This window comes from Sabethes cyaneus, chromosome 2 (genome assembly GCF_943734655.1).
Source record: "Sabethes cyaneus chromosome 2, idSabCyanKW18_F2, whole genome shotgun sequence".
NCBI lineage: Eukaryota > Metazoa > Arthropoda > Insecta > Diptera > Culicidae > Sabethes > Sabethes cyaneus.
The window spans coordinates 163389965-163406771 of record NC_071354.1 but is presented as its reverse complement, the minus strand read 5'-3'; the positions used below and the strand labels follow the sequence as shown (position 1 = coordinate 163406771).

Below are 16807 nucleotides of genomic sequence, written 5' to 3'. Positions count from 1 at the left end.
GCATTAGGAAATCCTGTTTTTGAAACAGGAAACTGGGTGCCCTTATTCTTCACTCAATGTAGCGTTTTCCACCTTGTTCGAGTGGATAGTGGAGCAAAAATGTTGAAAGAACACAGTACCGCTTTTTTGTCTTCTGGATGTTATGAAGCTGTTGCTTGCATTTCAAACGATTTTAACCATACTTTTTAGCGGAAGTATAAGATGAAAGGCGTAGCGGAAGAAAATTAATGTGTCTACCGTAAAACAATTTTTCCATGCATTTTTTTAAGTCCTTTTGTGAATGTGGCTGCAAAATAGAATTGTTTTAAACACAGGGAGTGGTTTCGTAAACTTACGAATATAGCTTTTAATTACGTATTCGGATTACGCAAACTAGTGAATATTGCTACTCGCTTTAAGATTTAGGAACAAAAAACAATTCCTGTATATTACGAAGTTGGATAACAAAACTGGATAACATAATAGCAATTTGTTTTAGCAATATAATATGCGTTAAACTATTTTCTAGCATTAAAGAGAAATTTGCACCTTAAAATTTAATAGCAAACTTATATACGTTAAATATTGTCGGTTTGAAACTTGAGGTTACAGCCAATTGCTATCGTCTATCTATCAATGTCACCCACCAACTAACATTTCTGTGTAACGCCCACACCAATGATCCAAACATTAAGCACTTGTCGTTTCATATGCAGCATTTCGTATGGAAATACATTGCTTATCATGTTCACACTAGGATTTCTATAAAATGCCACATACCACAATTTAAGGAAGAGTAATTAACTGGCACTTAAAAAATTCTTTTCATCTATGTTTCGTGGAAACACAAAAAAGTTATTAATCCTTTTTAGTCTGTAACCGTAAGATGGTTCGCACTTCAGCATCCTATGGTTGCGACACTACTGCCCTTCTAAATATAGCGCGCGCGGTTGTTTGAATTTGGAGTGGACACGTTGATGATTTATTCCGCAATTTTAGAATATTCGCTTCCGAACGCGTCAACTGCCAGTGCGATACTGTTCGTCTAGCATTCAGTCGTTGGTTTACACGGCAGCAGGTATTCAGCCAAGTGCGTTGCAGCAAAGGAAAACGAATACCTCGAAAGAATTTTCCAAGCCAGTGAAGAGAGAAATTTATGCTCACTCACCCATATGCTTGGGATCCTAAGAGAATTCTAACGTAACAGTTTGCGATTGTAATGCTCATTTCCATCAGCGTTGCCATTCGGAATAAAATGCATGAAGCACGGTTGATTCGAAGACACTGTTTCGTAATTTTTCAGAAATTAATTAATTTATCAGGAATATTTTCGTGTTTCGCCTTCCGACGGTCAATTAATCACTTATTTTATGATAATACTAAAATATTAGAGCTTTATCTCTGTATTTAATGAACTTTGCTGAGTGTAAAGATTGTTAAAATTTTTAAATAGGACAAAAGTAATTTGAGCAATAAGTGGACTATTACTCGGGTAATTTTTCAAAAAGACCTATGTGACAATGGAAAATTCTCTTCGTGTCTCCTCTCTTCCGCTTTTAACGGCGATACTAATGCATTTTAACACATCAGCTTTGCATAAATCGGTTGCCGGAGTCACTATAGTTAGCTAAATGTTTTGGAAATTTTCTATTTGCGGTTGCGAAATTCTTTTAGGCAGGACGGTACTCAAGCAGCTCTTCAGTGATGTGCTGCATATTCTGTAAAGCCTTAATGGAGAGTTCATACTACATAGAAGAATAAATGAGTCCTGTTTATACATATGTTAAAAAGAGTTTTCATTCAAAAAATTTAACTATTTGTTTTAAAATCCATTAGTACGTTAATTTTATAGAAGCCTTCAATAGTTGACTGGGAGAGGTTGTTAGAGTCAATAGAATCGTAGCAACTGGCCCTGCAGTTGTCCTGCACTCTAACAGCTGGCTGCGAAGTTTGTCGTATAAAAACAGAAGGTCAAGTTTCGATAACGGAATGTAGCACCTTTGCTTTGCTTTGCTAGTTGTATCTTAAAATGAAGGCTAAATTATGATTTCCCATAATTTATTTATGGATGCTTCCTTTCCCCCTTGTTATCACAGAATAGGAGCCATTATTCGCAATGTAAATTATTTTCGTAAACAAACCAATGTAGGGTAAAGAACCGGCTTTAAGCAGTCTAACCGGGTCACTGATTGTTTTACCTTATTACAAGCGATGGGTTGACTAAGTGGGGGATATCAGCATACCCATCTTCTTGGGTTCTTGCTACCTTTATTTCTTCAAGCTGTTACCATTCGAAGACATTATTGTTGAGCTAAACTTTTGATTTTTCACTTTAAAAGTTGGAGCGATGGAACTAATTTTGATCTTTCTTTCGGCTAGTAACAAAGCCTTAGATAATAGAAAAAAGGGTAGTGAATAATAAATATGGTATGTGCCAATTGAGTGCTTGACTTTTAGAGTGGTTGTAATCAGTGCTGAAAATGTGATGGATTGGTTAGTAGCGAGGTGGCGATTGCCTTCAGCAGCTGAAAAATGTACGTTTTTGGACAACAATTTTTAATTTATCATATTTCTTGTCGGAAACCCAGTAAATTATGTTTGTGTGAATTAAATCTATGGTTCCTATCAAAAGATTTTGAAAATATGAATAAAAAAGTGCATTTTCGGCTCATTTATTTTCAACTGATTAAAATAGGTGACACTGCTTAATTCGTTCCTTACCCTAAATACTTTCGTGGAGGTAAAATTAAACATGTCTTGAAATAAACGAAATTACCGTGCAGCACGCGTAGTACACGATAGTGGTAACATAAGTACAACTATTCGAGTTTTATCGCACTCTTATTGTGGTTTTAATGATCAATTTTCGTTCTAAAACCATTGTTAGTATTAATCGGATGAGAGAATGTTCGTGATTGCTTGCACCAGCAATGCACAACATCCAATCATAAAAAGGAATACGCAGCAGTTTACCGACTCTTATTGCTTGAAGTCTCTCTACTGTGCGGTTGTACGCAGTATCCTTGAGTACGGGGCGCTTGTACGGGCGCACTACCACGCCGTCCATATCAACCGGATCGAACGAATCCAGCGTCACTTCGTTCGGGACGCTCTGCGGTTGCTGCTCTGGGATGATCCAATTCGACTGCCTCCTTACGAACATCGATCATCGATGCGCTTTATTACGCCTGCCAACGTTTGCTGCAACGACTATTCATTTTTGATCTGCTAGAAGGTAATATCGACAGACCGGAGCTCCTAAGTCGAGTCCGATTTAACGTTCCACCAAGGCATACTCGACGAGCTGATTTCTTTATCTTTAGGCTTCCATTGCACCGTACTCAGTTCGCTCAAAACAATCCATTTGACGTATGTTGTCGTGTATTTAATACTGTTTCTGACGATTATGATTTTAATGTTACTCGGACTACTTTCAAACTTAGGATAAGTAATTACTAAGAACTGTCTGTACGAAATTTCGAAGACTAGTAAATAAATAAATAAATAAATAAATAATTTTTTTTAAATTCAGAAGACTTATCTATCTATACCTATAAAAAAGGATTTCTGTCTGTCTGTCCGTATGTACCTTATAGAATCGAAAACTACTGAACCAATCGGCGTGAAAATTTGCATGTAGAGGTTTTTGGGGCCAGGAAAGGTTTTAGAGACCCCTCCCCCCACTAAGAGGGGGGGCTCCCATACAAATGAAACACAAATTTCTGCATAACTCGAGAACTAATCAAGCAAATAGAACAAAATTTGGCAAGTGGGTGTTTTCGGTGACAAGAATTTATTCTGTGGTAAATTGAGACCCCTCCCCTCTTTATAAGGGAAATTATAACTCCTCTCCCCTTTAAGGGGGGGGAGGGCTCCTGTAAAAATGAAATACAAATTTCCTCATAACCCGAGAACTAATCAAGCAAATGGAACCAAATTTGGCATGTGGAGGTTTTTGGAGGCAAAAATATTTTCTATGGTAAATTAGGACCCCTCCCCACTTTAAGAGGGAGGCTTCTACACAAATGAAATACAAATTTCCTCATAATTCGAAAACTAATCAAGCAAATATTTGGCATGTGGGTGTTTTCGGAGGCAACCATTTTTTCCATGATGAATTAGGACTTCTTATCTTTTTAAGAGGGGGGGCTCCCATACAAACGAAATACAAATTTCCTCATAACTCGAGAACTAATCAAGCAAATGGAACCAAATTTGGCATGTGGAGGTTTTTGGAGGCAAAAATATTTTCTATGGTGAATTAGGACCCCTCTCCTCTTTAGAAAGCGAGTTATGACCCCTTCTCCTCTTTAAGAGGGTGGGCTTCCATACAAATGAAATGCAAACTTCCTCTTATCTCGAGAACTAATCAAGCAAATGGAACCAAATTTGGCATGTGAGAGTTTTAGATGGCAGAAATTTTTTCTATGGTGAATTACGACCCCTACCCCTTTTAAGAGGGGGGGGGGGGGTTCCCATACAAATGAAATACAAATTTCCTTATAATTTGAGTACTAATCAAGTCAATGGAACCAAATTTGGCATGCGGCAGTTTTAGATGGCAGAATTTTTTTCTGTGGTGTTCCCCTTTTAAGAGGGGGGCTCTCATACAAATGAAATATAAATTTCCTTATAATTTGAGAACTAATCAAGCCAATGGAACCAAATTTAGCATGTAGGAAATTTTTGAGTATTGAATTTATTTTATGATAGTTAGAGACCTCTCACCCCTGTGGTAGGGGGATACGGACTCTCATACAAATAAAACAGAAATTTTTGCGAAACTCAAAAACTAATCGAACTCGAGAAATTCGAGACTCTACCATAAAACATTAATCAATAACAAGACCACAAAAACTATCAATAGTAACACTAGATCATTCAGGACGAGACGGCCGCGAGTGTTGCCGGCGACCCGCCGTCGGAAGCGCCGCCCACTGTGGGGAGGCAACTCCCCGCAGAATTCACTACTGTCTAGGTTCATTTATTTTCCTAGGTCTACCTGGGTTTCCTGGAACGAGCGACAGCGATTAAGGAGAGGATCGCGAAATGGTACTTTCCACAAAAAAGTTTTCCGTGAAATGGTACATTCCGCTTAAGGTTTTTCGCAAAATGACATTCGGCGTAATGTTGTACAATCATGGTGAATACAGTGGTAACCCGATTTTGTCACTCCCCGATTTTATCACTCCCCGATTTTGTCACCCCCGATTTTGTCACGTTTTTGACCCGATTTTGTTACCCCCGATTTTGTCACGTTTTTTACCCGATTTTGTCACGCTTTTGATTTATCAAAAGCTTCGTTTGAAAATTTTTTTGAAACATGTCAAATGTGCTAAAGCACTGTGAAAAGAACTGTGTTGATTACCGTGGAGTTTTCACAAAAGTTGTTTCTTATCTCCACAACTATAATAGCTAGAAGGTCACTTTCTTTGGCAAAGTTCTTTATAATCATCTTCTCAAAAATTTTGTAGAACATTGTTTTGCTCTATCTCTTACTGCTTGAAAAATAAATTTTCTATCTTACTTTTAGGGGAGTTAATCGAAGAATCGTTCATACCATAAGAAAGAGCTTTTTACGCTATGAAATTTCTGTGAACATAGTTAACCAGTATAATCAACCATTTCGGCGCAATTAAAAAACGCGTGTTTTCATACCTGTGGGACTGCTGTGAACAGGTGACAAATGTCCACAGAGAGGTAGATGAAAGTGCGAAATGTCCTAAAAGTGATCAGAATGAAATATATGTAGTTCGTTCTAAGTTATCTGTAAAAAAATAGAAATTGAAAAAATACCCGATTTTGTCACTTTCCCGTTTTTGTCACCCCTAAATTCATCATGGGGGTGATAAAATCGGATCATTACTGTATTACTATCCGCTTTCTGGCTATGCAATGAGGGGACAGGGGAGTTGTTTTCTACTTTATTGTGAGGAAAAATTGCAAATTTGTATATTAAACTACCCATTCCAGGTAACTAATAAGCCTTAGCGTAAGCAGCAAATCAGCGTATCTGGCATTTTATACTGCACGTTATTGTATGTTAGCTTTTTGACTGCATAGTTGTTGTAAATTGGCTTCCAAAATTGTATTCAAATTCTTCGTGTCGGTAATTAGCTGTAAATTGGCATTGTCAGCACTATCTTATCTTAGGTTATCAGTAAAGTTGCTGTATATTTTGCCAAAATAGCATTTAAGTAGCATTTAAGGCGACTTAAAAGCTTTTTGGCCTATATTTGAATAGCATTGGTGATGCTTATTGGTTACCTGGGATGCTTTCATAGTTACGTAACTGCCAAAATGAATCATCTAAGGTTGAACTCCTCAGAAACTTGCAAAACTCGAGATTGTGACAAAGATCATCCGAGATTTATGTACAGATGATGATCTTATGTACAACACAGGTTAATTTGTGGCAACACGAAGTTTGTCGGGTCAGCTAGTAATCTTATAAAATTATTTTAACATGTTATTCATAATTTTTCATAGTGCAGTATAAATCTTTTTTTCGTGGCATAAGCACCAGCAACCAGTAATTTTTACAAACGTTTAGAATATAATAGATTTTTTCAGACAATGGTAGTATCTGATTTTTAACAATTGACAACGACGTGATCGAGTATTCATCGTTAGCCACACAAGAAAAATAATAGAGTAAGGAGGGATGAAAGTGCGATAGGGGTAAAAGTGCGATTCAATGATTTATCAGTGCAGATTCCAAGTAAACTGACTACATTGGCATCGATGGGTGAGTACTTAAACAGTTTGAATCTATCGTAAATATTTTGACGTAGGACTACATCTTTGTTTACTATACTGGGACTGGGTAGCACTTTATAAAAACGAAAATAGAAGTGTAACGTTTGAATGAAAGATTTCAAATGCTGATAACTACTAAACTGCTGAACGAAATTGAACAATTTATGTGTCGTTGGATAGATAAAATGACCAGCAATTTTATGGGGGTAAAAAAGCAATTTTAAGGAGGGTGTAAGAGGGGGGGGGGGGCTCCTGTACAAATGCAACACAAATTTCCTCAAAACTTGAGAACTTATAAAGCAATGGAACTAAATTTGGCATGTGGGGGTTTCAGAACACAAGAAGGTTTTATATGGTGAATTAAGACCCCTCTCCTCTCTAGGAGGGCCTGCACGATAGCCTGCATGACCATAAGCGTTACCAGTTTGTAAGCTTTTGTGGAACTCGAATTCCGACATGTACGCGCTGATGCTTAATGTTATAATTCTACCCGGTTGTTTTAATGATGTTCAATATTGGTAATTACCAGAAAAATACTATTTTTTCATACTTAAATCATCCATTTATGCTTTCGAACAAAATTAGCAACTAAGTTACTTGGAAAGACTGTGCTGGCTACAAAAGTACAAACCCAATTTCAAAAACAAGCACACCAACAAATGAAATTTAGTTTGCTTCCCAACAAAACTTTTTTCTGAATGCACATTCTAATTCAGTTTAACGGTTTCAGAAAAGAATGGAAAGCTGTTTCCATCGTAAACTCTCTAACAGGCAACATCACACAATCCAGATCAAGCTGATATTTTCACCATGTAAAAAGTGGTACGCGATGTTAAATTGCAAAAGAAAATTAACCCTAAATCAAAAACAATTTGATTTTAGCTGACAAGAATTTTGTGTTTATATGAACCAAAACACACGATAATTCACCTCTAAACTATAAATATGCTTCGTAATTAACACTTTCCTGCTGAAATATTTTTTATGAAACTCAGCTGTTAGCAGTTAGCAAATTTTCATATTCAACGCATCATGTATCGATTGAAAACACATCCACATCCATCCAAAAATAAATAGGGTACGGGAGGATATTTCCCAGTAGGCTACTAATACGTTACCTTTTTTGGCTACACTTTCCCAAATAAAAATTTTGCCGCTACAGGGATACCTCGATATAAGACAATCAATTACAGGGATACCTCGATATAAGACAAATTATAATTTCAAAAAATTATCTTATTTCGAAATTGTCTTATATCGAAAAATGATTTTTTTCAAAAAAATTTGCATTAGCGGTCGCCAATTTTGCTCTGTGTTGTGTGTTTACATTTTTAAACTACTTATTATTGTTTGAACTATTAGTTTTTTACAATCTTTAGGATGATTTTGAAATAATGAATATCTTCATGGCGCCGATTTCGGAATGGAAAATTAGCTCTGGTATCGTTACCAGCTATGTCAAAGGGATTTGTTCGATATAAGACAAAAATTGTCTTATATCGAATTGTCTTATATCGAGGTTGTTTTATAACGAGGCTGTCTTATATCGAGGTATCCCTGTATTTCAAAAAGTTGCCTTTATCGAAATTGTCTTACATCGATCATTTCTCGCGACTATAACTCAAATTCAGTAGCGTTTCATTAAAACCAAAATACACGCCGATATTCAGTAAATAATATTCTTGTCTCGAATAAATATAGTTTCAATGTAATTCCTGAATATTGTTCAGGCTACCGCTTAATGGGCTGGAAATACCCACCCGTACTCTACAAATGGTGATACTATTATCCTCTTAGCAGAACTAATTTGTGACATTGGATATTGAACCTATTTTTATTCATATTAAATTTAAAAAAATACAGAAAAATGCAGAACCAGTTCAGATAGACTTGTTATTTGTCATTTTCATACAGAATGATTCCATGTTAATTTCAGTTTGTAGTGCAAGTGCAAAATAAAATTCTATATCGATGGTCAATCCATGTCATCCATGTATTTTACGTTTATTTTCTACGTGCATATTTTCATAGATTTGAATAACTCTACGAAAGGACAGATAGCAGTTTTTAAAAACGATCAGTGCTCACTATTAGACAGACTGTCCATGTCCTTGTTCGTATAAATCTAAGTCATTCAGAACACCCGACTTACGCACCACAGGCATTGTTTGGAGAAAGATAAGCCCAACTCTACTGCAACTTGTTTGTATCAGTGGAATGATTGTCGGCTAAAATAGTGTTCTTCCAACTCAAATAGGCTTTAGGTAACTAAAGGTTAGGTTCAGATAACTGATAAAAAAAAATGTAACTGCTTCTGCTTGTTTTTCAGAAAGCGCGTATGAATCTCTAAAAATTGTGAGTAGTACGGAGCTCTCGAAATTCATACTAAAAGTACAGGAATTTATATTTTTCCATAAAAGAATAGAATTTAACAAAAATCTAACAGTTTTCATTGCGTGTTTAATCAATTCAAAATCGCTATCCTATTGAGATTTATGTGAAGCTGTGCAATAGATACAGTCGGAATAATTGTCGTTTGACGGATAATGATATTTTCAGCAGGTTTCTAAATTCAGCCTATTTGCCTTTTCTTTTGCTAATAAAAATACTTTGCCGACATACAATTTTCATGTTATAACTATTTTCTCAAGACTGTAAGTAAACTACTATTTTTTATTCAAAGAACATCAAAACATGTTCTTCCACTAGAACTAGGCCATTGGCCGAAAAAACAGATGCCATCGTTTAATGGGCTGAAAATACCCTCCCGTGCCCTAACTTATAATTACACTGAAGTCGCTTTTTACGCGTTTTTTACGCGACTCTTTTTATGCGGTTTTCGGAATTTACGTGGTTTTTTTACGCGATTTTCGGAATTTACGCTGATGTGCTCAAAACGTCTATTTTTTCGCGTAGTGTTAAAATCCACAGTTTTTTTTCGCGAAATTTTGTTTTTTATTCGCGAATTTTGGAATTTACGCGGTTTTCGGAATTTACGCGGTTTTTTTTACGCGCTTTTCGGAATTTACGCGGTTTTTTACGCGGTTTTTGGAATTTATGCGGTTTTTTAACGTGGTTTTGATTTACGCGGGACGTATCCTGCGCGTAAAAAGCGACTTGAGTGTATATTATTACCGTTTAGGTTTTGCTTTTCGACATGTTAGGGATTCATATGGTCAGTCTTGATCTTTCTTTGATTAATTCAACAAGTAGTATTTGATTGAAAATATCCGAATTTTTCTTTTATTAATTCGATTAATCGAACGATTATTCGATCGAACGATAATAACGAGATTATTAATACATCATATTATACCCTTTGAACTATTCGATTAATTCAACTACTCGTGCTCGCAATATTCGACTAAATATTATTGGAATATTTCATTTGTTATTCGATTAGTTGAATTAAGCGAACGATTAACGGACATCTCTAGTTGCAAAAGATCTTCGACCAGTTGGGACGGGGAGACTCTGTCATTTTTTGTTATAAAAAAACGCGTTAACGGGAAATTAGCAGTCATTAACTTCGGAGTCGGAGAGCCCAGTTTTGGAAGCAGTTTTTGGGCCCAAAAGCGGGGCTCTGTTTTTATTACCCCTTTTATGACTATTTAGACTACTGTGATATCCATTTAATGCAACGTACCGCATTTTGTACTGTTAATCTGACTCTAAAGTGGCTTTTAGTTTGATCTTCTAATGAGTTTGACTTCTTTTTCCTTCTTCCCCTTCTTTTTCACTTTCTTCATATTCTTTGAACGAAATCGTGTGCGAGATTCGACTGTGATAATCGTGTAAATCGGGGTAGTCTAAATAGGGGCAAATGTCGCAATACAAATGTGCATTCTTCTTGCCAATCTAAACACAGTGAATATATTTTTATGAACAAAAGTTTTGTTTCAAACAAAAAACTGCTCTTGAAATTTGCAGAATCGATGACGACTAATTTCATCTTAAAATTTTAATGGTGTCTTTCAACCAATCACGAAGCGAGGATCTGAAAAAGCTATTATTTTTAATTTTTCTTAGGGTACACTTAACGGGAAACTAGCAGTCATTAACTTTTCGCCGGAGAGCCCAATTTCGGAAGCAGTTTTTGGGCCCAAAAGCGGGATTCTGTTCATGAAAATGTAAATACTGCATTCTTCTTGCAAATCTGAACACAGCGAATATATTTTCGTGGACAGAATTTTTGTTTCAAACAAAAAAACTGCTATTGGAATTGGCAGAATCGATGACGACTAATTTCACCTTAAGAATCAACAGTGTTTCCTTAGATTTTCCGATCGATCGGTGCATAAATATGAAAAACGATTTGGAAAGTTAAAGCGTTTAAAACCTGACCACTTCTCGAGACAAATTTTTTGGAATGATCGCCTATACCAGCTACCTTCTTGGAAGACGTCCTACGTCAACAAATTTTGTCAGCTGTGCAGATAATTGTTAAATAAACAGAGCTTAATATTATTAACACAATTGAAATTTGGATTTTCCCATCGAAATATAGCTCGTTTACTGACAGTCAAAATTGACAGCAGTTGTTGTTATCAATTTTATTCACATTCATCACTTAAGGATCGGTACAGAGTGTATTAAACAGCTTGAAAACTGTCGGTAACGGTTAGAACTAAGTTTAAACATGGTATACTAAAAAGGGCTACTTACCGATCAAAAATTCGTGCTTCTTTCAACACGTTTCCCAGGTTGATGTACGCATCCAAGAAGTTTGGGTCCAACGCTACTGCTTTCTCGAAATGATGGATTGCAAGCCAAATCTCGCCTTGAGCGTTAAACACACATCCTAGATTGCTCCATGCGACAGCAAAATCTGGCCGGGTTTCAATGGCCTTCAGATAGCATGCCTAAAGGTTTTTTTTACCGTAACAGTGTGATTTTTATCCAGTTAGTGGATAACAGAATTGATTCGGTATTATGGTTGGTAGGAAAAAGTAAGGAAGAAAAACGAAAAATCAAGAAAACATTGATTAGTAAAGTTGAACCGACTGTTTTGGGCATTACGAAATGAAATTAAATGAAGAAATGAAACGATAAGTTCGAATCAGCTATTAGAAAGCTTTTAACGGCGAAGTCAAACAATCAATTAATCAATTATAAATATTCAAAAACGTAGAGAAAATCTGTCAGTTTGATTTTTGTCCCGAATTACTTCATCTATAAGTGAGAAAGAGTAAAAAACAAACCCACCGGCGGGCATGCATAATTGCGCTAGTTTGCAAATACATGTCCTATGAATCAAATCAATTTTTTGATTTTCGTAATACAGTTGTCAATGTCGACATTGAAATAGTGGAAAATCAATTTGTTTATCTGTGAATATACATCACAGACGTAGTATCTCAAAGCGCTCATCATCATCTAGTTGAATCCATCTAAAGAAAAATAGAGCAACCCACGAGCAAAATATTTTGCCAAAAAATCAGCGAATGGGTTCGGTCCAGTAGTATATCTATAAAGATGCAGACGAAAGTAGAAATAAAAATTCATAAAAGCTATGAAATAGTAACGAACACGCGACGACGTATTAAGGTTGAGGGTGTTGTGGGCGGGGTTGTTCTGCTACCTTCTTGGAAAACAGGGCGACAAGATGTTTTTACAATTCGGTTGTTTTTCACTGCCCTTCTCTATCTTTTGAACTTAACAAGGCTACTCAACCTTTCAGCTTCACATTCAAATTATGACCTTATGGTTGTCAATTCAATTTTCTGACAATCGCCTCAACAAAAGATTAATCGGAGAGAATATTTATGACGCAAATTGACAGTTGTATGTTGATTGTTGAGCAGCAGACGAATATATGGTGATCACGAGTATATCGAAGAAATCGAAACAGCTAAAAATTCATGAAAATATCCAGAAGCCGATAAAAACTGAAATAGTATAATACACATTGCATTGAAATAGTTAATAATAAAAAAGCAGTAAAATATATGCTTTGGGAAAGGAAGATACAGAATGGCTTTTCTCCTTGCATGGCAGATTTCTTCGAATGTAACTAATGGGGCTGTAGAAAGATAAGAATATAAAATTATACAAGTTTCTGCTGGTTTTCTAAATTATCGAAGCAATTTTGATGGACGCCTCAGTTATTCAATTCGATGTGGACATCGTGCAGATTTCAAAGAACAGTTGAAATTTTAAAACAACAGAACATTGCTGAAGTGCCGTTGTTTGCGTACGAAAAAATCTCGAAATCATTTTATTTCATTATAGTAGTAACACACAACAAGAAACATGAAACAAATAATTTAAAATTAGAAATAAATCTTGATAGATAATGTTTTAACTTAAAACCATACTTTAGAAAATTTTTAACATAATCATAACCAGACATCTTACAAAAGTTGATTAAAATTTCGACTAGAATCAACTTAAGTCATACAGAAATCTGTTTAACCGTTATATGTGCGACAGGGCACCCGGGTACCTTTTCAGTTTTAAAATAGTTATAACTCATTCAATTTAAAACATAAGGTATTGAAATTTTGCGACATCGTAAAACTCGTTGATTTTAAGTAACTGAGGTAATTTGAGGTATATCCATAAAGGGGATTAGCAATGAGAGGCACTTGAATTTATTACGTAGGAGGGCGACAAGGGTACCCGGGTACCCTTCATAACTTTGGTTATTTTGAACCGATTTGGATGAAACCAGTGGCATTCGATTCGGTCATTTATCTAGTTTTGATTAGATAAAGCCTTTGGTCATCAAATGACAAGTAGTTCCCGGGAATCGGCAATTCCGGAGCAACGTCCGGTAAAAGGTGGGAAGCCGCTCGTTTTGAAAGAATATCAGCTATCAGCAAAGCTATCAGATGTGAACTTGACATTGTGGACCCTTTTTCACCTAATGATATAAACTAGTCACTTTAGATCGCATTGGCCATTCCAGAATTCGGTTTCTGTAGGTTTACAGATGGCCAGTTGGGATCCTAAGCAAATATAAGAATTGGTATAGTGGATCTTTCAGTAGTACTGAACCGATATGGCCAGTTTAGTACTGATTGATACTTTTAGAACTGGCGCTAAATGTATAATGGATGGTTCTATGTTTTGAACCGTTCCGAGAATGCTAAGCATTATCTTAAATCATCAGTGACCCTGTAGAAGCCATTTTCGAAATAACCAATCAAAATACATCGAAATGTAAAAAATATCACCTACCGAACTAATATCAAGAACTTTGATACCCATATTGCTAGGTTTTACCTCCTATCCTGGACTGGCCTACTTCGCCTAACTTCGCCTACCGCCTTCGGCCTACCTGCTTCGGAATAGCCAACCGGATTCAGCTCATTATATGAAATAGTTCGCTGTATGAATTTATAGAGTTTTGATATTCGTATAACTGATGTTCCTGCAATTCTAAAAGTTCTCTACCTCACAACAGACACTCTGTCGGAATTCCGGACTCTCAGGCCCCAAATGGCCAAATATTGCAAAACTAGACAAATTAATGAATCAAATGACACCTATTTCATCAAAATCGGTTTAAAATTGTTGATGTTATAACAATATCAATTTTGGGTACCCGGGTAACCCTTGTCACCCTGCTAAAAGAGTTTTTTTTGTCGCACACATAACGGTTAAATAAACAGTAACTACAAGTTTGTTTTGTTGCGCGAATTTTGAAATTTTGAGATTTTACACGATTTTCGGAGTTAACGCGGTTTTTATGAAAATTTTGGAATTTTCGCGATATTTGGAATATACGCCGCTATGATGTATTCCACCACGCACACATATAAAGATTTTTTGACATTAGCCGAGGCCCTCGCTGAAGCTGTTTGCAGTAGGAATTATATCAACAACTTCAAATTCCAAATTCCCAGATCCTCGCCTCCACTCTTTTTGCTCCCCTCTAATGCCTAAACATACGAGCCCCAGCTAATGTCATTCTCGTTTAGTGACGAAACCGCAAATTACAGTCAGTCCACAATCATGGGTCACAAACAATTATGGGTCATTTTAGCTTTTTCTGTTGCTTCTGCTGCTTCCATTGTTTGAATGTCGATTCCTGTTTCGTGCTAGAAGCATTAACTCAACTCGTCCACTCATTTTTCGAGTTTTTCGGACTGTAGAAGCCCACAGACAATCGATTTTCTAAAAAAAAGCTACAAGGTATACAGCCCTAAGGGTTGTACGAAAGGGTGACGAAGGACTATATCAGATCATTAGATCAAAGACTAATGAAAACTGCATTTCTGGCATATGTATGTTTATAAGAATCTGTGAGTGCAATTGTTTAAGTGAATGTTTAAAAGAGAGCGAAATATTCTTCATTCTTCAATTCTTTACTGAATCCAATGGTGGCTTTGAAAATACGTGGACGGGGGTTCATAAGTACAACGCCTGCAACCATTGAGACATAGATTTCTTTTAAAAATCACTTGTCTGCATCATAAAGGTTGAAATAGTTATGAATGACCAGCCTCCAGATTATTGTATCAAACATGATTATGTGTAGGTTGACATGTTTCAATAATCTTACTTTTACTCACTTGTGACCTTTAACAGGGCCATTGGTTACAAATAACATTAAAGCCAAAGCACGTTCATCATAAATATGACGTGCCATTCGAATGTCCTTCTCTTTTGACATGAATGGCAACAGGCACGTAAGTTAACGGCGTGGATTCACTGTCTTTTGCTCCGAGAAGGTTTTACTAGTTTACTTTCACAGCTTACCGCTTGTTATATAACAGACAATATGGCCCATACGCAAAAATTTCTGTTTTATTTGTATGAGAGTCCTTATCTTCCTACCACAGGGGTGAGGAGTCTCAAACTATCATAAAATAAATTTATGCCTTCATGAACCCCCACATGCCAAATTTGGTTCCATTTGCTTAATTAGTTCTCGAGTTATGAAAAAATTTGTATATTATTTGAATGGGAGCCCCCACTCCTAAAGCGGGGAGCCCCCCTCCATAAAATTGCTGATCTTTTTATCTTTCCATATAAATATAAATTGATAAGTTTCGTTCAGTAGTTTAGTAACTTTAAAAACTTTAAAAATGATTTGCAATGGCCTTACTGAAGCTCAGCGTGACCAATCAGTATAAGGAGAGTAATGGTATATTACCATTCACCTAGTGAATGATATAGCGACTGTTTCTGTGAATGTTTGGAACTCCTAGTGACTTGCGACTTAACAGTACTGCATCAAACTTTCCTCTGACGATAAGTTCTACATCGACGGCCTAAGCAATAGTCTCATAACCAATATCCAAAGCAAGGGGGAGTGAACTCGTTGTGTACATCCTTTGATCACCCAACGATTCTTCTTGAGCGATTTCTCAATTAACGTTATACTAAGCAATGCAGTGCGGTTTCCGTAGATTAGCCGTGTTCGTATGCACTCTGATTTCCATGCAGCAGAGAGTTCTTTAACTCATTACGGATATAATTATGTGTGATTTTCTGTGATCTGTGAAAGTTGAAAAAGGGTGCTGAGCTCACACATTATATCGTCGTCCATTTTCTGTAAAAAAAATGGGTAGAATACTATCCCGACCTGGAGATTTCATTGGTCCAAAAGAGCTAAGTGCTAATATGATCGAAGCCTACGTAAACAATCGACGTGCAAGCAGAACCGAGTCGTTTGGTATTTAGTTACCCACGATTTAGCTACCTTGGTGATTGTCGACGACATCGAATTTTGAAAATTTTGGTGTGACTAGTCAACTTTAGGTAATAGTTTGAAAGTAATGTTAACTGGTTTAAGGATCTTGCTCAAAACACAAAATATTTGTCATTGGACGCACAACTTATGGTTGAACGGAAAGAATAAATAAATAATCTGGGTTATCATTTGCCACTGATTCACTTTCGTCAATTTTCTTTCAAATGGATATTTAGCACCATTTATTGTGACAGGTTGACTTGAAATATAATTATTTTCAACTAACATACGAACCACGAGTTAAAATTATGACAGTTAAAATATCATAAATTAAAGCAATATATTAAACGCCCGAGACCTTAGATCAGACAGTCACTATTTCTTCATCATTTCGAAAATTGCTACAGCACATCACATGCATGAATA

The 16807-nt window shown here is 36.2% G+C and overlaps 1 protein-coding gene across 2 annotated transcripts in view; it reads right to left on the bottom strand.

The window, feature by feature from the left end:
* Positions 1–16807, bottom strand: part of LOC128738187 (UDP-N-acetylglucosamine--peptide N-acetylglucosaminyltransferase 110 kDa subunit) — a 59314-nt gene that overhangs the window by 20930 nt on the left and 21577 nt on the right. For both annotated transcript variants that reach the window (XM_053833122.1, XM_053833123.1), the window contains exon 6: positions 11404–11600. In XM_053833122.1, the coding sequence (XP_053689097.1) occupies positions 11404–11600 (197 nt within the window). The remainder of the gene's footprint in view (positions 1–11403; positions 11601–16807) is intronic.